We start from the raw sequence: 23,625 nt of genomic DNA, 5'->3' as shown, positions 1-23,625 counted from the left end.
CTGAGGGAGTAATACCCTCAGGAAATCAGGACAGTCCAAACCTATACTGCCAGCTGTCATTGTCCATCTTGCTGCTCGCTGTAGTACTCGCTGTACCCTTGAAAATGTAAATTTTTCTCACGTTCAGAAAAGCGCACTTTTTTTCTTACTTAAAATGTGACAGCATCTTCACACGGAACGGGCAGCAGTAGCTCCATGCTGCATTATTTATCATTATTACACTCCTTGTCTCGTTGCATATGTCACAGGGAGTATCATACGCAGCACCACTGACCTGGAAGATTTATTCACAAGAACTGCTCTGTAAGGCAGACATGCAAGGCAGTGTCTCGAAGTGCGAAGAACATCTCCCTTAAGGCTTTTCAGTTAAAATGTTAGCAACACAGGTCTGTTGTGATATTGCCACTCACCAGTGGGCTAATGTACCACTGGTCAGAAAGAGTCCTATTGAAATTGGTGCTCTCATCAGGAGATGTGGGATCAAGACGCCATTTTGCATTCGAAAAATCGTGATACAGTGTCTGCCGCACCTCACATTCTTTTGCCTTCTATGACACTATGGGCCTCATTGCGATATCGGGCGGTTCCAAACCGCCCAACCTGAGGTCGGCGGTTCCGATTGCAGTATTATGACGTGACGTCACAAACAACCATTTGTCAAAGGCAGCTTGTGAGGCGGGCAAAAAAAAAGCCTGCAGCACAAGCTTCCATTGACAAATGGATGTTTGTAAACATACGTGTACTGTGTGGCAGCACACGGTTCAGGGATTTCCCCCCCTGGCCCCATAGCTGCAGGCCATAGGTAAAAGGGGCCCTGCTAGGGGCCCTCAAAGACACTTTCTGACAGCCTTTTCAATGCCTCCACCCACCACATCATAATGCGACGGGCCGACCGCAATGTCAGATGTCAGTGGGTCCGACGCCATCGGTGTCGGATCCACTGACATCGTAATCAGGCCCTAAGTCTATCATACTATCATCTTGATGCCCTGTGCAAGAAGTTATTTAACTTTCTAAGAACTATGGAATGTGCACATTTCCATATTTTGTTGATTTTTCTCATCCATATTTTCCAAACACTGTTTTGTTCCAATGTATGGTGCCCCCTGTTAGTACCGGTGGTGTTGTTCATCTCAAGGTGCAGCATTGTCGCAAGGCTTGTCGCACTTCTCTTCACGCTGCTCAGGTGACTGCTCAGGTGACTAGTCAGATACCAAGTCCTTGACCGGTGTGGTGAAAGGGCAGGCTTATCTAGGCCCGACGTCACCAGCCCAGCAGCTGTTCATTTACACGCTCCACAGAACTCTGAACTCTTAGAGTTCACGTTGACACTAGTAATTGCTCAGGCTGTGAGCCCTATCTGAGAAACTCCCCATTCTATCTTGAACACTTTATATATTCAGCAGCAAGCGCTCAACTTGCTGAGCTATTTTACCAGACGCTATCAGCAAGGATTGTGATGTAGCGCTTAAAAGTTTGAAAATTGTAGGGGTGCATTATACTCACTGTTAGTCGGCACCCGCATATAATCATATGTGTGCTCAGGTATTTTGTGTGCAATGTATTATGAATTGTATAACCTATATCGATTTCCATAGAAGTGCTAGCTATGTACAAGCCCATTGTAAACGTATTGGAGAAATGTATAGAGTTTAGTTTATGTGAAATGTAATGTGGTGTTAGAAATGTGCACCCTAGACTTCGTGTCTGTAGTTTGTTTAGCTTGACCACACATGAAAGAAAGACGTAAATGTCAATACTGTGATTGAAACCTGCTTGTGTAACCGAAGTAGTGGCCAGAATTCGCATATATCGTTGAGGCGAAAGGCCTGGTATTTTCTTATGTTAGCCAAGGGCAATAGGCCAAAAAGGATTTATTCCAGTAGAGGTTTTAGGCTGTAGTAAATTGCAACTTAAAAGATGTGAAGAATGTCTGCTTTGCATGATCTCACCCCAGGTGCAAGGACAGTTGCTCGTTAGTAGAGAAGCTCTTTGTTCACAAATTGACTTATGTAGTAAAAGCCAGACATGGGAGTGTATTGGAATGTGCCAATCGTAACTCCTAGTGCGGATGGCGTCTGGGACTCAAGGCCAAGCGATGGACGATGGAACTGGACAGCGCTCTGTGGAAATTTACTGAAAGACGACCCCGGAGAAGAGGAGGCGCAAAGGGCGTGTTCTGGGATTTGGGGTTCTGTATTAGGGACAGCGCCCCGAGGGTGGAGGCAGTTCAGAGCAGCCCTGAGCAGAGGAAGGCTAGGCGAAGAGATAGAGGGGGCAACTTAGACCAGCTCTCTAAGTGAAGTCTTCTTATGAAGTTTCACTCTGACACCTTTTATTCGATGAGGGTCTCAAGGGATTGCTAAGTAGGGATGTCATCTAGTGCAGAGTAGGGACAGAGATGGTATGGTTCAGTGTCCCTAGTATCGACATTTGCTTGGTGGTGTTCTACCTCATGCTTTTAGAGATTGTACTCTTAGTTATTTTTAGCCGTATGCGGATTCTCCGTAGAGTAGCTTTTGTGTTAGTGCCTATGTACTTGTTGTGCCTCGTATTGAGGACTCTGTATCTGCAAATCTTCATGCTGATAATAAAAACCCGAGAGCCAAGAGATTAAGTCTCGAGTCCTTGATTATGGCAAATTGCGGACAGTAATTTTGATAATTGTGTTTTTCCCTCCACGCTATTGGGCAAGTAAAAAGGTCCATCTGACCAGAGTGGGTTCCAGTAGATAATTGCGAGATACCCAAATGGGCCGGAGCAGTTGGTAGCAAACGAGGATGGTTTCTTACTGATAGCGAGGGAAGATTAGATAAGGATAAGTGACCCTTGAGGCCCAAGAGACGATAAGTGATGCTGAATCATCAGATGGCGAGCAGCAGACGGCAGCAGATGAGCATCGACGGCGAGTAGCAGCACGGCCGAAAGCAGCAGTTCCAGGAGTGAGTATGAAAATGAGATGTTGTAGATTGCGGTGTTGATTTGTTGTGTGATGTCTTGCGGAGTTGTTGTGTATGTCGTGTGATTGTGAGATCAGGTTGTGAGCGCGCGCAGCCCGGGAATTGTGGTGTAGAAGACACCTGAGATAGATTTTGTTGACCACCCAAAGGAGATCGTGAGGTACCATCGATCACCTGGACCGAGATAGGGGGAGCGAATGCGTGTGTGTATGGCAACTTAACGCTGGTCGTGGGTTGTGGTGTGCAGATCGGAGTGTTAGTAACCTATCAGAGGCGATCTGTCTGGCCGGACGGGGGCAGACGGGCGCCAATTGAGGTCAACAAGGTCGAGAGGCTGTGGACGGACAGCCAGAGAAGTAACTTAATTGGTTATTTCAGTGTGTGAATGGGACGTGAGTAAGCGGGAAACGAGTCTGGAGAAGGGAACTGCTGCGGACGAAGGAAGGTGACGTCAGAGGGTGTCGCGCTGTGATAGGCCGGTTGGTGTGAGTCGCGCTGTTATTGGAGGATTCGAGAACAAGAAGTAAATAGAGCGCGAGATCGAATTTGCTCATTATGAAGTGCCTTAGGGCTTTGCGAGAGTTGTGTAGAGGCGATAAGCATGTGGTGGTTCGTGGGGGAGAAGAAGCCCCTCCCGAGGATACCCCGGCACATTACATGGCACAGAATGTGGGGTTACATACTATAGTTTGGATCGAGAACTGGCACAAGGTTACACAAGGTGAAGGGGAATTAGCTTTCCCGAGGTACGGCTCATTTAGATTAGCGGTGCTGTACCAACTGAAGACGGTGATGGGGTCCTTAAAACCCTTGCCAAGACCAGCACAGTTTGAAGCATTACATGCGTGGATTAGAGCAGCGCATGATAAGGAAAAGGGAAGAAGTCAGGAGAGAATGAGGAAGTCGATTAGGGCATTTCAGGATGCCAAGTGGGACGCAGCGGAGAAAAGATGGAGAGTGCAGACAATTGAGGAAGCGAAATTGTATCCCGCGCTAATGGAGGAGACTGGGATAAGGCATGGGAAAGCACAGAAAGAGGAAGATAGTGATTCTGATGATGGGGTACTGCAAAGATTGCTAGACGAGAGACCACCCCCTTATAATCCAGATGAAGAGGATGATAGGTGGGGTGAGAGGGGAGACTCTAGGAGGGTAACAATCCAGCCTGAGACCCGAGTGGAAGGGTTGGTTTCGTTTGAAACAGCGAGTTCACAGGGTCAGTCGGAGACCAGTGGAAGGATTGGAAGAGAGATGAGGTTACCGGATGCCTTGAGGGTACCGGTCACCATTGGACCGATTGTGTCGATATACAGTCCGGAATCAGAGGAAAGAGAGAGGTCAGAACGAGTGGCAGAAAGAACGAGGAGAGAAAGCGGGGAAAGTGAGTTGGAAGGGGCAACGGCCCGACCTCCAAGCCCTGTACAATGGAGTACACCATTAGCAGCGGTGTCGGACACATCTAGGGGCGAAGAGGACGAGAGACCGGTGAGGCCGAGGACTCTGATGGAGTCGAGATTAGATTCAGGGTCATGGGTACCGCCAAAGAAGCAAATGAGCTGGAATATGGGCCGAGCGGGGACAACCCCAGTTGCCTTTACGAGCCATTCTGCTCCCATAGAACTACCAGAAGAAAGGAGAGAGCAGGAACCGGAATGCGAGTATGATGAGGGACGTGGAGCAAGTTGTCAGGTGTTGAAAGGAGCCTTGAAGGCAGGAATGATAGATGTAGTAAGACTTAAAGCAGAGGCGGATGAAATAATATATGGGAATCTACCTCTTGAGAGAGTAGTGACATATACTCCAGATGAGTTGCTTTTTGTAGCAAAAGATGTGACTCGGAAAGCACGAGTGGCACATGAGAAACTGGCGGGTTTGGCTAGAGAATATGGGGTGGATCTATCCAAGACTAGAGCATTACAAGGGAACCATAGGATGCATTGTACCGAGCGGGAATTGGAAGAGAAAAGAGTTGTTGGTCTAAGGTCACATACTAGGGAACTGATTGTAGCTATGAGAATATGGCTGATGCTTGACAAATGGCAAGAGAAATGGGCTAGGAAAAAGAATTCTAGAGGAGCGAAAGGAGGGAGCTCTGAAGGAGATTTGCAGGAGGTAAAGATCCTTCCCTTGAGAGAGGTGGCGAATGGAGGATATGTGCATGTACCATGGAGCAGGGGGGACTTGGCATCATTTACGAATGATTTTCCCAGGCTCAGGGAGAAGCCTGCAGAGTGGTACAAGCAAGTTGAGCGTTTCGTTAAGATTTCGAAGGTGTTGTGGATAGATCTGAACACCTTATTCGATATCGTGGTTCCGGGAGATCTGTGGAACGCATGTAAAATTGCTGTTGATTGGCCGGACTATGAGCCTGATAGGAACATAGTTACAAATGGTCCGTCGCCCGTGGTAATGAGGCTGTACGATAAGGTAATTACCTGGTTGAAATCGAAGGTTTCACCCCAAGACATCGATTGGGTGAAGATAGACAGGACAGTGCAGGAGCCAAAGGAGACAGTACATGAATTTTATGAGAGACTTTTGAAGGCTTTTAAGCAGTACAGTGGTTTAGATGAGCTGGAAACGAAGGACATGGGACAGTTTGTGTCTAAGTTCGTGCTGGGTTTGAAGCCCGAGGTCAGTCTTATGATACAGCAGCATTTGATCTGTTGGCAGAATAAGCCTGTAGATGAGATCTTGCGGTACGCCAGGTACTGCACGGATGAGATTGAGTCCAAGCACAAGAAGATGAAGGATAACTTATTGCTCATTCAGATGCAAGCTGCTCAGGGACCGCCGAATGGGGGTCCGGTGGGGCGGAGACAGGGAAACTATCAGACAGGGAATCAGAACGCGCAGGGTCAGGGAAGGCCGAGGCCCGTTGACCCTAGGACAGGCATAGATGTAGCAATCTTGAAGAAGACGACAGCTTGTCACCAGTGTCACCAGGTGGGACATTGGAGGCGCGAGTGTCCCTTGAACCCCTATAATCAGCCGCAGATGGAGGGAGGAATGGGCCAGGTCCCTGGGGCAGAACAGGTACAGACGGTGACTGTACCGAGAATGATGCAAGGGGGGACCGGCGTCTCGCAGGTTCCCCAGCCACCCAGGATGCAGAACATACAGCAGGGAGCTCGGACTTATCTGCAGATGCCCATGTTCGAAGTAGGAGAGGAGAGGGATGCAGATTTGCTGGCGCAGCTAAGTTTAGGTCAGGATGATGATTGCCTACTTAGGGCTATTCTAGAGGTAGATCAGAGAGGACCCTTTGTGGAAGCAGAACTCGACGGACGCCCGACTACCTTTTTGGTAGATACGGGGGCTACCAGGTCAACTATAAGATCAGCAGTAATTCCGGGGGTAGCCCTTTCGGGGGAATGCATCCAAGTGGTCGGAGTGGCGAATAAGAGGCTAGTGAGCCCCTTAACGGAACCGATTCCAGTCAGGATAGGAAACTTTAGGGATCGACATCAGTTCGTGGTGTGCGATTCTAGTCCTGTTTGTCTGTTGGGAAGAGATTTATTGTGTAAGCTCAATTGCACAATCTACTGTACCCCGAAAGGAGTAGAGGTACAGACGAGGGATGATGACGCGACCTTTAAGGTTGCAAATCAGCGGGTGTGCGTGGAAATGTACCCGGCTTTGACAATGGAGGAGCTTCCACAGGATTTGAGGGAGTCAGTGTCGTCTGACGTGTGGGATTTAAGCGGAGAGGAGATCGGTTTAGTCAGGGGAGTGGAACCAGTGAAAATACAGGTTAAACCGAATGCAGAATTCCCGAGAACACCCCAGTATAAACTGTCGCCTGAAACAATTGCAGGGATCAAACCTGTGATTGAGTCTATGATTAGGCAGGGAATACTGGTGGAGATCATGGGTAGTCCATGTAACTCACCCATTATGGGATTGCAGAAACCAAGTGGGAAGTTCAGAATAGTGCAAGATCTGCGGAAAATAAACGACATAGTTGTTCCATGTTGTCCAGTGGTACCGAATCCATCTGTGATACTGTTCCAGATCCCATGCGAAGCTGGATGGTTCACAGTGATTGACTTGTGTCAGGCATTCTTTTCGATTCCCCTACACGAAGAGAGTAGATTTCTTTTTGCATTTAGGCTAGGGAATCGTATATTAACGTGGTGTCGTATCCCACAGGGGTATACGGAGAGCCCGTCAATTTTTAATCAGCTCTTAAAGAAGAATCTTGAAGGTCTTGTGTTGCCGAAAAACTCTGTTTTGGTGCAATACATTGACGACCTGCTTGTTGCGTCAGAGACAGAAGACGCTTGCAGGGTCGATACCATTGCGTTGTTGAATTTCCTGGGAGAGAACGGTCACAAGGTGTCTCCAACCAAGCTGCAATACTGTTTACCTGAGGTACAGTATTTGGGGCACAGAATTGAAAAGGGTAAAAGGAAGGTGTCTCCAGATCGCATTGATGCGATTCTGAGAATGCCAGTTCCCTCGACGCAGAGGGAAGTTAGAATGTTTTTGGGAATGGTGGGTTATTGCCGCCAGTGGATCCCAAACTTTTCTTTTGAAGCGAAGCCTTTACAGCGGCTGACGCGAAAGGATGTAAGTGATCCGGTACCATGGGACGACGACTGTTTGAAATCATTTCTGAGGCTGAGAGAAGCCTTATGTAGCGCTCCTGCGTTGGGAATGCCGGATTACAACAAGGCATTTGCATTGTTCTGCTGCGAAAGAGAAGGTTGCGCATTAGCAGTGTTAACCCAGAATCATGGAGGTGTCCGTAGACCAGTTGCTTATTTCTCAGCTACTTTAGATCCAGTAGCTTCTGCGTTGCCCGGATGTCTCAGATCCGTTGCGGCAACAGGTGTCAGCATCGAGAGATGTGAGAGCATTGTGATGGGTCATCCTCTTACTGTACATGTGCCACATTCTGTTGAATTGTTGATGACCAGGACTAAAACACTGTAGAATAATCACAGGAGTTATACCCATAGACCCAACTGAGATTGGGTAAATACTTGTAAATGCGACAATATCCCAGCAGGATATACTGAAATTATTTAAAAAGGTATGTACAAGACATTACAAGGAAAAAGAGAGGAAACTCAAAGTTATTTTTTCAAAAGCGCCAATCGGCGTCATATATTTTTTGGATAGATCAACAGAGCACAACAAGGTATAAAATACTCTGGCAACCCTAGTGAAAAAGTGTACAAAGTGCTCGTGTAAGTGAAACAACGGCGCTAGTGACAACGTGAAAAAAACACAACAACAGCCGGCGCATGAAGGCAATATGTACAATACAAGGTCCATATAACAATTTGCTGGATAGTAAGATTGGTAATTTTCTTTTTCAAATGAACCAAGTTTGTGTGCGCCAAGAGCGTTTAGGCTGGTGGGTAATGGTCAACGGCGTTTCGATCCTGCCAATTTAAGGATCATCATCAGGACCTGGGTTGCTTAATTTGGGAGTGCTCTTGTGCAAGGGGAGAGGGCTGAGTGTTCCGCAATAGGTGAATAATTAAGTGGAGGGCACGGGGAGGAGGTCTCCCTCATGAAGCGAAGCAAATAGGAACTTCGCAGGAAAAGCAACCGATGTAGGGGGAGGACCAGGCAGCAGCCCAAGGTGTCGTCACTAATCGACCTAGTTGGTGCACATGTAATTGGCTCCTCTAGTCCTCCCTCCTGCTCTGGATTTACTCCTGTTGTGCTGTGGATCGCTATTTATATACGCGACCAGAGCCTTGACTGCGGCTCCATTCAACCTTGGGCTGCTGCCTGGTCCTCCCCCTACATCGGTTGCTTTTCCTGCGAAGTTCCTATTTGCTTCGCTTCATGAGGGAGACCTCCTCCCCGTGCCCTCCACTTAATTATTCACCTATTGCGGAACACTCAGCCCTCTCCCCTTGCACAAGAGCACTCCCAAATTAAGCAACCCAGGTCCTGATGATGATCCTTAAATTGGCAGGATCGAAACGCCGTTGACCATTACCCACCAGCCTAAACGCTCTTGGCGCACACAAACTTGGTTCATTTGAAAAAGAAAATTACCAATCTTACTATCCAGCAAATTGTTATATGGACCTTGTATTGTACATATTGCCTTCATGCGCCGGCTGTTGTTGTGTTTTTTTCACGTTGTCACTAGCGCCGTTGTTTCACTTACACGAGCACTTTGTACACTTTTTCACTAGGGTTGCCAGAGTATTTTATACCTTGTTGTGCTCTGTTGATCTATCCAAAAAATATATGACGCCGATTGGCGCTTTTGAAAAAATAACTTTGAGTTTCCTCTCTTTTTCCTTGTAATGTCTTGTACATACCTTTTTAAATAATTTCAGTATATCCTGCTGGGATATTGTCGCATTTACAGGACTAAAACACAGCACCTCACGAATAATAGGCTGACTCGTTATGAGCAAGTTATCCTTGCAGCCGATAATGTGACACTGAAGAGGTGTGCTGTTTTAAATCCTGCTACATTGTTACCTGTTCCAATTATAGATGATAATGAAGATTGTGAGGACCATGATTGTCTCGACGTTACGGAACTATGCACCAAACCGAGACCTGACATTGTCGATGAACCGCTCCCAGAGTCAGATGAGATTTTCTTTGTGGACGGTTCATGTTTAAGAGACAGTGTCGGTCGATTGAGAGCAGCATTTGCTGTATGCACCATCACGGGTGTGGTTGAAGCCGCTTGTTTAGAAGGAGTACACTCCGCGCAGGTGGCTGAGCTCATTGCCTTGACTCGTGCCTGTTTGGCAGCCGACAAGATCCGTGTAACTATTTACACGGACAGCCAGTATGGGTTTGGTGTGGTTCATGACTTCGGACAGCTATGGTCCCAGAGAGGGTTTATGACGTCTTCAGGTTCTCCTATAAGAAATGGTGATCATGTGCGGAAACTGTTAAAAGCATTGCAAGGTCCTGATGAAATTGCTGTTGTTAAATGCGCTGCACACACAAAGGGGAATGATTTCGTCTCGTTGGGAAATAACTATGCTGATGAAGTAGCCCGATTTTGTGCAGAACAGGGATGCAACTTCACTGAGACCCACGTCGAGGAAACTGGGGAGGAAGTGGTGTATGGTCAGATGTTAGCAATGGCCGACTCATGGGAGGAACTGAAACAGCTTCAGGAAGGGGTCTCGGATCAGGAACGTGACAGTTGGATACGAGCTGGATGTGAGAAGGGAGATGTGGATATATGGGTTTCGAATGATGGACGAGCAGTGTTGCCGGAAAGTTTGTTGAATCCCATGGCGAGGTTGATACATGGTGCTGTACATCTTGGTAGGGATGCCATGATGAGAGTGTTTCGTCAGACTTGGTACAACCCGAAGTTTCGTGCAGTGGCTGAAACTGTGTGCCAGAGGTGTATCACTTGTCAACAGATGAATGTAGGGAAAAGAACTGCTGTGACGTTGAGCCACATAGGGAGGTCAGGGGGACCTTTCAATAGGATGCAGTTGGATTTTGTCGAAATGCCGAAGTGTAATGGGTTGAGGTACATATTAGTGATAGTATGTGTCTTTTCCAGGTGGGTGGAGGCATACCCTACACGCAGGTGTGACACACTCACAGTAGCGAAACTATTATTGAGAGAACTCATTCCAAGGTACGGGTTCCCGACGTCCTTTGAATCGGACAGAGGAACTCATTTCCACAGCGAAGTTATGAAGTTGCTTTGTGCTGCTTTGAATATAGACCAGAAGTTACACTGTAGCTATAGACCAGAAGCTTCAGGGATAGTGGAGCAGGTGAATGGAACTCTGAAGGCTCGGATGGCGAAAGTGTGTTCGTCTACGTCTCTGAAATGGCCTGATGCATTACCTTTGGTCCTTATGAGCCTCCGAAGTGTGCCTGATAGAAGGACTGGGTTGTCGCCCCATGAAATCCTCATGGGAAGAGCGATGCGTTTGCCTGCAATACCTGCTACTGCTCTGATAAATATCACTGATGATATGATCCTGGACTATTGTAAAGGCCTTGCTGACGTGGTCCGTTCTGTGTCTCAGCAGGTGCAGACAGCAACGGTTCCAGCTGCGAGTGACCGGTGCCACGACTTGGACCCAGGCGATTGGGTCCTAGTCCGAAAGCACGTGAGGAAGAGTTGTTTGGATGCTAGGTGGCGCGGCCCTTTCCAAGTGATCCTTGTCACGAACACCGCTGTCAAGTGTGGAGGTTTACCGAACTGGGTGCATGCTTCTCATACCCGTAGAGTTCCAGCACCCTTGGAAGATACAGCCCCTCTCGAGAACAAGGATCCCAGTGAGCCGACAGAGCCTCCTGAGAGGGCCAGTCAAGCTGTAAGGGTTGCTGAAGCGGCTGATGGTGCACTGAATCGAGTTGAGGAAGGACGTGAAAGAAGTACTGACCCAGAAACCGGCGAAATAGCAAGAGGTGCAGTGGGTAGTACAGAATCGAGTTCGGGCGAGGAAGAGGAAGTCAGTGCACAGGGTATCGGGGAGAAGACCGGAGGTGCCACCGAAGCAGAAAGGGTTTGGCCCGCAAGACAGAACCGGGTAAACCTGAGGTTGGCTCCGGACACAGACCTTGCACCAGTTTCGGAAGAACCAGAAGAAGAATCAGGGGATGAGGAGAATCCTCAAGGTGTGAGAAGATCAAAGAGAACAAGAGTGCCAAGTCGGAAGTACGCTTCACCCGAGTGGGCATATCAAGTGACTGATGCCAGGATTACCGAGCACGGGAAGGTTGAGGTCGATGACATTGGTCAACAGTGTCCCGCTCCAGAGGGTGGAAGTGTTGCTGAAGGTTCCGGGATTGGAGATCGAAGGAATTTTGACGATTCATATTCCGAGTCCGCCATTCCTAAGTGTCATTCGAGGTATGATCTTGGACAATTTGGAGTTCCCGACGTTCACGACTGTGCCAGATCCACAAGAACTGATCATTCTTAAGCTCGAAATATTGCAGGGAGTCTTGGAGCTGTTGGGACCAGCGCTTATGTTAGATTGATTTGAGAAGGTTGCAAGCAGAGAAGAAGATAACCTAGATCCGAGCGGAAGAAGAACAAAATTAGGGATTTTTCCGTTGTAGAACGAAGAAAAGTTAGGGAGGTTTGCCTAAAGTTCATGAAAGAGACACTGATGAGAAAGAGACATACCCTTTCAGAGACTGTATTGGACACTGAGTACATTCCGAAGATGGCAGATCCTGCAAACCCACATCGTAGGGCTAAATTGATAATAGGCACATTGGTAGGAGTTGTGATAGTCACCATATTTGCGGTAGTGATAAGTTCATACATGGTGGCTCACAGGCAAGAGGGGAAGGTTCAGGGAGCACCCACACCTATTACCCCAGGGCAGAGTGGTGTCAGCATTAGAGAACAGGAAATATCGAAGATGAGGGATGATCGCAGACTCCACATGGATTTGTCCAAGGGTGATTTCAAGCTTAATGCGTATGCAAGGTTGCTGTATGAGTATGTTGATGCGATGGATGTGAAGGATTGCTATGTGTGTATGCAGTTGCCTGCTTCAGTGGATGAGGGTATCAAGTATCATCATCTCCCATTGACTTATGGGATTTCTTGTAGTTTATTACTCAGTCTATTTTATGACAGGAGACAGTTCGAGTATTTCTTTTCAAATTTTGATACGGTACTTCCTGAAGTTCCAGCAATCAAGCATTTGAACAAATATGATTCTAATAAGAAAGAGGACAGACTCCTGAAGTATTTTAGACCGACTATGAAGTTGGATACGGCGCATGCTCACAGGAATAACCTGACATGTGCGTTATCTGAGATAGAGAAGAAATTCATAGACCAGGTAGAGGACAGATACAGACGGTTGACCCAGACACGACACACCGGAGATAGCCCAGTAGATTGGACAGACGAGGAGAGGGCTCACAGATCCAAGGGAAGTTATGGACCAATAGCGTTAGATGAGGTACAGAGAGGGAATTTGTGTATTGGGCGGCCTCAATCCGATACGGATAAGGTCGCAGTAGGACATAGCACTTGTTCTCAGACTTTCACAGTGGAAGCTTCTGCTAAGAATTTTATGGTAGGTCCAGTAGAGGTAATTCCGACAGTATATTATGTATGTGGGAAGAATGCTTATGTCAGGCTACCTGCGAATTGGTATGGCATATGCTATTTGGCCATTATATTCCCGAAGATCTATCACACCGAGGACTTGGAGTTGTTAGAGACGAAGCGACAGTCTAGGAAACGTAGGGCTACGAACGCTGGTGCAGTGATTGGGGACATATACGGAGCAATGATACCTAGTATGGGTGTGGTGTTGAATGATGTGAAGATCAGGAGGTTGGCGACTGTGGTTGATGAGTTGTCTATGAACACGGCGAGATCTTTGTTGTTGGTGGCTGGAGAGATGTTGTCGATACGGAATATGGTTATGCAGAATCGCCTTGCTTTAGACGTATTATTAGCCAAAGAGGGCGGAGTCTGCAAATTATTGAAGGTTCAGGAATGCTGCACATATATTCCAGACAACACGAAGGAGATAGGGAAGTACATAGATAACATCACGACTATTCACAAGGAGATTATGGATTTGACGGAGGAGAATGTGTGGGAGAAGATTGGATTAGGATTTGGAAGAGTGGGAACTTGGTTTGCGAATTTGGGAAGAGGATTTCTGGGATCAGTGTTGAAGCCAATTATCATTGCTGTGGTTTGCGTGATTTGTTTGTGGGGATGCGTGAAGGCATGGAAGTGGTATCAAGGAGGCAAGGTTGAGAGGGCTCTTAAGGCAAACGAGAAAAGGATGGCGAAGCTCCAGGAGCAGCAATATGAGAGTCTTAAGAAACTAGAGGGAGTTCGACATGGCAAAGTTATGACTAGCGCGGTTTAAATCAGTTCTAAAGAAGAGAAATGTAATGGTGTGATGACGGATGTCATCAAAGGGGGGAACTGATGTAGCGCTTAAAAGTTTGAAAATTGTAGGGGTGCATTATACTCACTGTTAGTCGGCACCCGCATATAATCATATGTGTGCTCAGGTATTTTGTGTGCAATGTATTATGAATTGTATAACCTATATCGATTTCCATAGAAGTGCTAGCTATGTACAAGCCCATTGTAAACGTATTGGAGAAATGTATAGAGTTTAGTTTATGTGAAATGTAATGTGGTGTTAGAAATGTGCACCCTAGACTTCGTGTCTGTAGTTTGTTTAGCTTGACCACACATGAAAGAAAGACGTAAATGTCAATACTGTGATTGAAACCTGCTTGTGTAACCGAAGTAGTGGCCAGAATTCGCATATATCGTTGAGGCGAAAGGCCTGGTATTTTCTTATGTTAGCCAAGGGCAATAGGCCAAAAAGGATTTATTCCAGTAGAGGTTTTAGGCTGTAGTAAATTGCAACTTAAAAGATGTGAAGAATGTCTGCTTTGCATGATCTCACCCCAGGTGCAAGGACAGTTGCTCGTTAGTAGAGAAGCTCTTTGTTCACAAATTGACTTATGTAGTAAAAGCCAGACATGGGAGTGTATTGGAATGTGCCAATCGTAACTCCTAGTGCGGATGGCGTCTGGGACTCAAGGCCAAGCGATGGACGATGGAACTGGACAGCGCTCTGTGGAAATTTACTGAAAGACGACCCCGGAGAAGAGGAGGCGCAAAGGGCGTGTTCTGGGATTTGGGGTTCTGTATTAGGGACAGCGCCCCGAGGGTGGAGGCAGTTCAGAGCAGCCCTGAGCAGAGGAAGGCTAGGCGAAGAGATAGAGGGGGCAACTTAGACCAGCTCTCTAAGTGAAGTCTTCTTATGAAGTTTCACTCTGACACCTTTTATTCGATGAGGGTCTCAAGGGATTGCTAAGTAGGGATGTCATCTAGTGCAGAGTAGGGACAGAGATGGTATGGTTCAGTGTCCCTAGTATCGACATTTGCTTGGTGGTGTTCTACCTCATGCTTTTAGAGATTGTACTCTTAGTTATTTTTAGCCGTATGCGGATTCTCCGTAGAGTAGCTTTTGTGTTAGTGCCTATGTACTTGTTGTGCCTCGTATTGAGGACTCTGTATCTGCAAATCTTCATGCTGATAATAAAAACCCGAGAGCCAAGAGATTAAGTCTCGAGTCCTTGATTATGGCAAATTGCGGACAGTAATTTTGATAATTGTGTTTTTCCCTCCACGCTATTGGGCAAGTAAAAAGGTCCATCTGACCAGAGTGGGTTCCAGTAGATAATTGCGAGATACCCAAATGGGCCGGAGCAGTTGTATGAGTCGCAAACCATAGGTCTCTTACCAAAGGCTCAAAATCAGATGAGTCAGAGCGCATATTAAGCATTTTTTTAAAACCAACTTTATTGACACTTACAAGATGGAACACACTAAGGCAGATGTATTGTCAAGCAGCCGCACAGTCGAGGTTGCAAGCAAGCATGAATGGGGGGGGGGGGGGGGGGGAGACAGGGTTTCAGAGATCATGGGTGGCCGAAATAGTAAGGGAGGTAACATTTGAGTGTGCTGTTAGATATAAGCACTTAAGACGACTGGGAGTCATGTGGGGTACTGGGGGGGGGGGGGGCAAATCTTGAAGCCCTCCGCCCCTGAGTACACCAAACCAGGATCAAAGGGGGTGGCCGATTTCTATTGCATAGGTATCACCCTTTTGGCCACCAGAAGCACCAGGTCAGTGAATCTAGTCGTGGCCCTGTGGGCTTTGGGAAGGGGAAGCAGACCGAGGAAGTACTGTTGAGCGGTATTTAAGTGTTCCCTGTCTGTAGCTGTCGGACAGAACGGTCGTAGGGGCCCGCAGGTCCAAAACATGTGGAGTATATCAGCCGGGGCGGCTCTACATCTGGGGCACTCGTTCTAGGATGACCAGGCGTCCCCGTTTTGCCAGGACGGTCCCGGTTTTTAACCAGCTGTCCCAGCAAATTTCAAGAAATGTAGCTCATGTCCCGGTTTTTAAAGAGGGTCGACTGAAGACGGTGGGAGGGGTTTTTTATGTTTGAAAAAGCAGGGATAGTTAGCAGTTGTTTCAAGAAAGCAATTTAATTAACAGGCAAGCTACTGGGTTAAAAAATTGCTTTTTATGTAATTTCTGTAATTCCCTCCTGAGGAGCGCTCTCATCGCTTGAAGTAATATTGTAGTCCTTCTTCTATTTTTGTTAAATGTCCCGGTTTTTGGCTTTAAAATTCTGGTCGTTCGCAACCGCGGGATGAATACAGTAAAGGCGTTGAGGGGTCAGATAGGTCTTGAACAGGGGGCAGAATTGTATGTATGTGAATCGGAGATTACAGGATATTGCACTGAGGTAGTCTGGTACCCTGAGCCATTCCGATTCGTGGAATGGTTTTTCCAAGAGTTCTACCAGCTGAACTGAAGGAATGCCAGGGCCTTAAGGGGGCAGCTCACAATACCTTGGTATATCCACGTCACTACTGCTATGTCCTATTGAATGTAATGTATGGAACAGTGAGTGTTGCAGTGGTTCCGCGTCACAAACCCTCCAGTGCTGCTGCAGTGTTGCTCAGAGCAACCTATAAGACAGAAACTCTCCTCCACTGACACTGTAAACCTCTTGAACGTCTCGGAGGCAGCAGCACTTCCTCCATAAATAAGTCACAAGGGGGCATATGTACAAGCCCCTATCGCCACAGGAACGTCACTTTTAGTGACATTTACGTGGCGATAGGGGCTTCGCCTTATTTATAAGGCAGTGTTAAGCCAGTTAACATGGCTTAACGCTGCCTTGTAAATAAGTCCCCTTTTCACAATATGCTTAGCATGAAAGGGGTGACTGCACCCCTTCTTTGTACATATGCCACTGAGTGTGGTGATACCCAACTCCTCCCATACCTCATGCTTCAGCTAGCCTTGCTACGTCCCCCTCGGGGGGGGGAGCACTTGGAGCGAGATCAATGGGGTGAATGACCATATGGAGCAGACACCCAGAAAGCCCCTTAGCAGACATTTGCAGGCTGTGCGAAGAAGGAGTGGGCAGGAACCTTTCATTTGGCAACCCGGGAGAAGTAGCAGTGCTTGAACGACCTCACAGACTCCAGCCCCTGGACCTAGAAGTTAAATACAGAATTTAAAGGCATCTTTTTTATGGCTTGGACTTTCACGACCCACCAAAAATCATTTTGGGAAAAGCTGGTTTAATCTCTATTTCACCTCATGCCTCTTTCACCCACCAGTATACACTCTCTGCCCCTATATCTCACTCACAGGTTCCTTTTAATCTCTGCTTTCTCCCTTTGCCACAGTTTTTCCATCTTTCTTTTCCTTCTTCTTTCCCACTTAGCCTTTTTTTCCCTTCCTGTTCAGGGTCAAAGTCTGATGATTAATATTAAGATCCCGGTCCCAAAAAAAGAGTGCCCGTGGGCCTGACTTCCAACCACCGGTTCAAATTAAGCAATGTTTGCAGACACGTCTATTTACCAAATTATTAGGTAGTACATGCAATGTTGGTCAGTGTAAGTAGCATACCACCATCTAGCGCAAACAACGTGCCAAGAAGACTTCTGCATTCGCAATTAGATTGGTCAACATTGCATTGTATGCCCTCAATTAATTATCTGTAAAGAAACATGTAGCGCTTTATAAAACTCTCAAATAAGTAAATATCTGGCTAGGAGAAGCTAAAATAAGATCACAATAACAATGTAAAGAGTATCTGGTCCTCCTGGAAAACAACCTGCATAGATTTTTAACTGCACTGAGTGCCTCTGTTTTTTTTCCCTGCTGGCGCTTGCCTATAGGGGCACACTGATTACAGACAAAGCCTTGAAGAGGGCAGACACACACAACTGGAACCATCCTGGCATGCTCAGAATGTTAAGCGGCCCATCTTGCCGCCCTTTCAGTGTCCCTACGGGTGGAAAAACTTCACAAGTGGTACATCACGAGTACGGAATGGCACCATCATAGTTTCTGAGACTACTGGCTGCATACCTGAGCCTCAAAACAAAGTTACTCACCTGGTGCAAACGTCACATCCCTTTATTATTATTATATGTATCCCTATCGGGAAGATTTTGTTTCTGTTTCTGGGACATTTCTGAAACTATTCCAATTTCTGAATCAGAGCAATTGCTATGGGAAGACCTCAACCAGCTTGAGGTGCACAATTCTGCTACGGGGATATATTAAGGTTTTGGGGGCCGTGAGCAAACATGTTTTGGGGGCCCTTGTTCGGAACAGTTTTGAATTTATGATCCAAGTTCAGCTCTTTCATGCCCTTTTTGGCCAGGTCACTGACAGTGCACAGGCGCACTCCTCCAAATTCAAAAAGTGCTTACATCTAATATTCAGGGACAGTAATGTGTGTTTCCAATGCTGTAACACAGCAGCTGCTCACTAATATTACTGAAAAGAATCTCTGTGACACCCTCCCATTTCTCATATACGAGGTCCTGTCTTGATCTAAAAGAAACTTTTTATGGATGTTGCTTGTAACATAGAATCAATATATCTCTGCAAAATGTCTGTAATAGACTCACACATCACCCACATTAAAATAAATTAAAGGAAAACAGTATTTAAAACAATCTGTTTAAGGAATATTCAAGGTCGGGGCAAGACTCCCTTCAGAACATAGCTGGCTCTATCAGGAGGCCCCCGCCCACTTTGCCCAGGCGTTAAAAGGTCTGCTAAACTGAAATATTGAGCTATTTATGTAGAATTTCACATGGCACCTTGTCAGTTTCTGAGAATGCTGAATTTTATTTGAAGCAATAGAGTTTCAGCAATTTGCACAAGATCACACAAGGCTGTCAAGTGGGGAAGCCAGGGTTAGTAAGTGGGCTCCTATGAGGAGCATGAGACAAGATAAAAATGGTTGTCTCTGCACCAGTTGCGCCCCTACTCTTGTTCATCTGCTTTTACTTGGCGTCCAAAGAGCCAATCTCCTTTTTATTTCTTGAGTATGTACTTACTATAACTTTGCAGCCTGCTGCAGGGGGCTATAACAGTTGTGAAAGGCCATCTTCATGAGTTATAGGCCAGAGCAGCAGGAAGAGGGCCTTTCACAACTGGTATAGTCAGAGGTAGCAGGGCTATAATGCTATTAGAACATTAAAACCACTGAGTCTAAAAGGTTCTAAAATAAACGGGAGAAATAGACGGACAAGCACTGAAAGGTTGACACAGAAGGTATGCACTAGCCATTTTATCAGCCCTGAACCACTCCATTACCTTACCTGCAACAGAGCGCTTAATATTGCAATGTTGTACAATTATTATTTTTTTACAAGTGCAGCTGTTTCATACCTACCAATTTTACGTTGTCATTGCGAATTAAAATTCTACCATTTCCCCTTCTGTTTTCCTTATAAAGTGCCCTTATTTTACCAATGGCTTCCTCTGAAAGAGGGAAGTGACTTAATCCACACTAGTACAAATCATACCAGCCTCAGCCCTGTCACTGCCAATGCAGTAGCAGAACATGCCACCCGCAACTCTACCCACGCTATGCCTGGCAGGACAAGCTTAGTCTTTTCATTACTTGTGGAAAACTTGGTTAACATCAAGAAAAATTTAAATTAAAATACAGAGAGCAGCAAAAAAATCAGTGCGAGGACATGCGGGGTCTAGGCTACTTTGGCCCTCTTTTTGAGATTCACTGCGCTCCCAATGTGGCAATGCTGCGACCGGAAATGTATAAACAGGGTGTAGTAATATCTAGGTCGAAAAAAATATCTAGGTCGGCTACTACCAGGTTTGACCCTAAATATTGGGAATGGTAAGTACTGTGCGATTCAGAGCTTCCACACTGATTCCCACGTTTTTCTACCATTCTAAGCCATATTCCACGCAGAGATTTTTTCTACTGACATGCGCATGAAGAAAAGATCGGGAGTGCAATGTTGTCACACAACTTGTAACCCTATTCTAGATAGCTACTAGTCATATCGAAATTTCCTCTATTTTTATAATGAGGGTTTTCTGAAAGCACAAACTCACGTGTAAAGAACAGGCAAAATAATTGAGAAAGTAATGAAATGAAAATTATTTTGATCAATTAATCGAATCTATCAGCCACACAAAAAAAAGTAATAGAGATGGTGAGAAGGGGATTTGGAAGGTGATCCCGGTTAATGATTATTTGATTGCTAATTGAGTGCAAGCTATCCATTTTGGATCCACACTGCGGTACAAAATGAATATATAAAAGGCAAAAAAATAAAAAATACACAACAGTCGAAAATAAAAATTTTAATCTACGGTATCCTCCCCAAAAATTTACCGCCGGCCTTTCAGTAAGTACCAGTCGGTGCTGTTGCTATGTTCTATATGGTGTGACATTTGTATGGTGCTCCTACTTACTCCATTGTCATCTGTGACACCACATCGAAGGAAGTGAAGCCGGCGTTGGTGAAGCTTTCCTTGTATTGGCCCATCTTGATGGCATCCAACCACTCGTCCACTGTGTTGAAGCTGGTGTAATCAGGGACGGTGCGGTCCAGCAGTGGGAGATTCACCCTGAATGAGACACAACCATGCGCAATGCAAAGCCATTATTAGTTTGTAGTGGTCAGAGAATGTAAAACCCTACAGCATTCTCAACGACGGTACAAAGTAATATAATACCGCTGTGCAACGGTGAAGGCACCTTGGAACCTTGCCATGATAACATGTATATTTACTTTACTTGGTTGTTCCTCACTAACAACTATGTTGTCACACGTCCTACCAAAAGGAACTGTTGGAAGTTGTTGTGGATCACACTCTGCATTCAATAATTTAAAAACCGATGACTTTGAGGCGGAGGGTCATGGGTTCCCATTGGGGTAGTATAAGACACAGCTGCTTGGGCCATCGACCATATTGCGTGCACCTTATATATGGGAGTATATTTATGAACTGAACATTTATAAAGTGCGCCATTACCAAAAAAAAGTGACATGGCCCAAAGCTTTTCTGAGAAGCCCAAGCTGGTATTAACGAATGCTGCCATTGCCAAATTGTAATTATGGAAAATAAGTACAGGGCCCAAAAATGAATGCTGGTGCCCACACCTGCTCAAATTAAGCACTGGCCTTGACCGTAGAATTGAGATAACCCTGCCCTAGTAAATTTCCCTCTCATAGTTTGTCAAATTTTTTATTATGCAGATAGAGATGGGACATCAGTTATGTTGTGGGAAAAGTGATCACGAAGAATAAAAATCAGTAATAGAGCTACTCCCCAATAGGATCAGTTTATGCCATGCAGTTGTTTTAAGATTCATTGACGTTGTATAGCCATGGTTTTAAGTGGATGAAAAAACTGGGGGGGTCTCTCAAATGGGTGTGGTCAATGTAATTAAGGGCGTGGCTTAAAACACAAGCTAAAAATCTGTGTTTAGAATAGTGTGCCGCACGGCTTGTATTTTGCTGTTCCTGTCATTGCATCCAGAAATATGATACAAGTCGCATCATACCTACAAGTCAGGACTGTTGGCTTTGTCATTGCTTACTAGTTACATAAGATAAATAAGCAGCAACTATGACTTGTTTATAATATTGAAAAAACTTCCACATAAAGCCCTGTTGACACCACGACAATGTTGCTGCTCCTGAGTTTCAAAAAGAGAAGGGAAATCCAGAGAGAAAATTACTCTCTAAAGGATTTCCCTTCCCCTACAACGCTCACCACGCGCACATCGAAGTGTCTGCTGTCACTGTAGTCCGGAAAAAAACGGACCGCCTGTGCCAGGACACAAAACAGATCCTGATAGAGACCCATTTCGAGGGCCCCTTGAAAAAACTGCCGGTGCTCAGACCCGGTGAGACCCGGCCCACTTAAAGCCCTGTGTATAGCCCACCGTTGTGTGGTGTGAGGCGGCTGGAATGTGGTGGCAAGCTTCAAAGATTCCTTCTTGGCTTTCTATTTTTTTCAAAATTGCATATTTAGACTTTTGGTCATTGCTGGTTAAGACAAGCTCTTGCTGGCTTTGGTTTCTTGATCCGGCTTGCTCCTGTTCCTCAGCAGCAGCTGGAAACAGCGCTCCAGCACCCCATGGCATAACAAGTCCTCACACAGGACTGGTATCATGTTAAGAATTGTGAAAAGTATTTTATGAGACTGTGCCTTTTTGAGTAATTTATTGTGCCCGTATACTCTCAATTGATACCACTTACTGTACATAGCTTACAAGGCAACTGACAACTCAATTATTACTGTGCCCTGGTTCAACTTTAACCCCTTCGCCGCGGCACTAATTCCACCGCAGCGCTGGGGGGGTTTGGGGTCAGCGCGGCGCCGCCATGCTCGTGACGGAACCACTCCGTCATGAGTCACGGGCGAGCTGTGCTCATGACGGAGTGGTTCCGTCACGACTCCGCCCACTTGCATTGGTCGCCCGCACAGGCGGGGAATCAGTGCCGCGTGGGCGGAGCGGCCGCCAACGGCCGCAGCATGAGGGAACCACTCCGTCATGAGCACACGGCGCCCATGGCTCATGACGGAGTGGTTCCGTCATGAGCAGGGAAGGGGTTAAATGACCTGATTTGTTCTCCAAAGTCAGCCTGCGTCTGTTATTGTCATTGTGCTGATGATGACCTTGATAGTAGTGTATAAGATCGAAACGTCATCAACACTATGACAGACAGATTGAATCCCTGTTCATATATTGTTGGGCGGAGTTGTGTAACTCAAAATTATATACCCAGCTGAGCTACTATGACTCTTGTCTATTTGCACACACACACCTATACTCACAGTTATTGTTTTTTTCTCGCTGTACTGGGGACAAGGAGCACCAAAGTTATTGTTTTCTGCACTATTTCTATTAAAATATCTGTTTGTAGGCTAGTTTCTTTCTTTCTTCAAAAATCACATAGAGTGTTTTGAGAAACTGAATTGCTAACGAATACTTTGACAATAGAACCCTATATGAGCGCACAGTAATCCACTGTTTTTCCTACATGAGCTTACCCAGCTTTCTATCCGCATCCTGGGTGGTTGCCCTTGTTTTCTCTCCTACCTCTTTTATAGGAAGGAGCATGACATTCTGCGAAGAATTCTCTACCTGCGAATGTCATGGGCAGTGCTTTAAATGGGAAAAAAATAGTGCAGGTACTCGTTTACATGTGGCAAGTGGGCGGGGCTAAGGGCGGGGCTAAAGGCAAGACATGCAAAGTTTATTGGCTTATATAATAGTTGCAGCACACACGAGAAATGTGTTTCTATAAACAAATCAGGTTAATTCCTTATACAAAATAAAAGTCAAACAGTATTTTAACCTTTCCTTATTTTGTAATATTTCACAAAAACACGCACACACAAGCAGACAAACAGACACACATAAGCAGACACTCACACAAAAGAATCAGGTGGGACTAAAGCCCTTTTAACCTCCCATGGCTTTTCTCATTGTGCTGTCACTGGGCTGCCTCCATTCCTTGCAACAAACACAGCATGACGGCGAACACTGGGATATCATGCAAATGAGCCCACGCTAATAGTTCAGCGGGGGCTCAGCTCAGGGCTATAAAAGTGATTTGGCTGAACAAAGAGACAGGCTACCAACACTAAAGGCCAATGCACCTCCCCTCCATGAGTACCGGTACTCTCCACGGCCGTAGAGAAATGCCGGTACTCAGGGTGATACAAATAAGAAGTGCCGGTACTCAGTACCGGTGAGTACCGGCGCATTTAAAGCACTGGTCATGGGTGATACGCAGGACTCAGGAGTAAGGCTGCACGGCAGAGGGAAAGTTTGGGAGATTCACTAAGGGAATGTGTGATCCTAG

At 46.1% G+C, this 23,625-nt stretch overlaps 1 protein-coding gene across 5 annotated transcripts in view; it reads right to left on the bottom strand.

The window, feature by feature from the left end:
• Positions 1 to 23,625, bottom strand: part of EPHB2 (EPH receptor B2) — a 776,297-nt gene that overhangs the window by 27,328 nt on the left and 725,344 nt on the right. For all 5 annotated transcript variants that reach the window (XM_085603935.1, XM_085603938.1, XM_085603939.1 and 2 more), the window contains exon 15: positions 20,216 to 20,371. In XM_085603935.1, coding sequence (XP_085460061.1) covers positions 20,216 to 20,371 — 156 coding nt within the window. The remainder of the gene's footprint in view (positions 1 to 20,215; positions 20,372 to 23,625) is intronic.

Source organism: Triturus cristatus, chromosome 1_2, assembly GCF_964204655.1.
Source record: "Triturus cristatus chromosome 1_2, aTriCri1.1, whole genome shotgun sequence".
Classification (NCBI taxonomy): Eukaryota; Metazoa; Chordata; class Amphibia; order Caudata; family Salamandridae; genus Triturus; species Triturus cristatus.
This window is presented reverse-complemented; position numbering and strand designations above follow the sequence as displayed.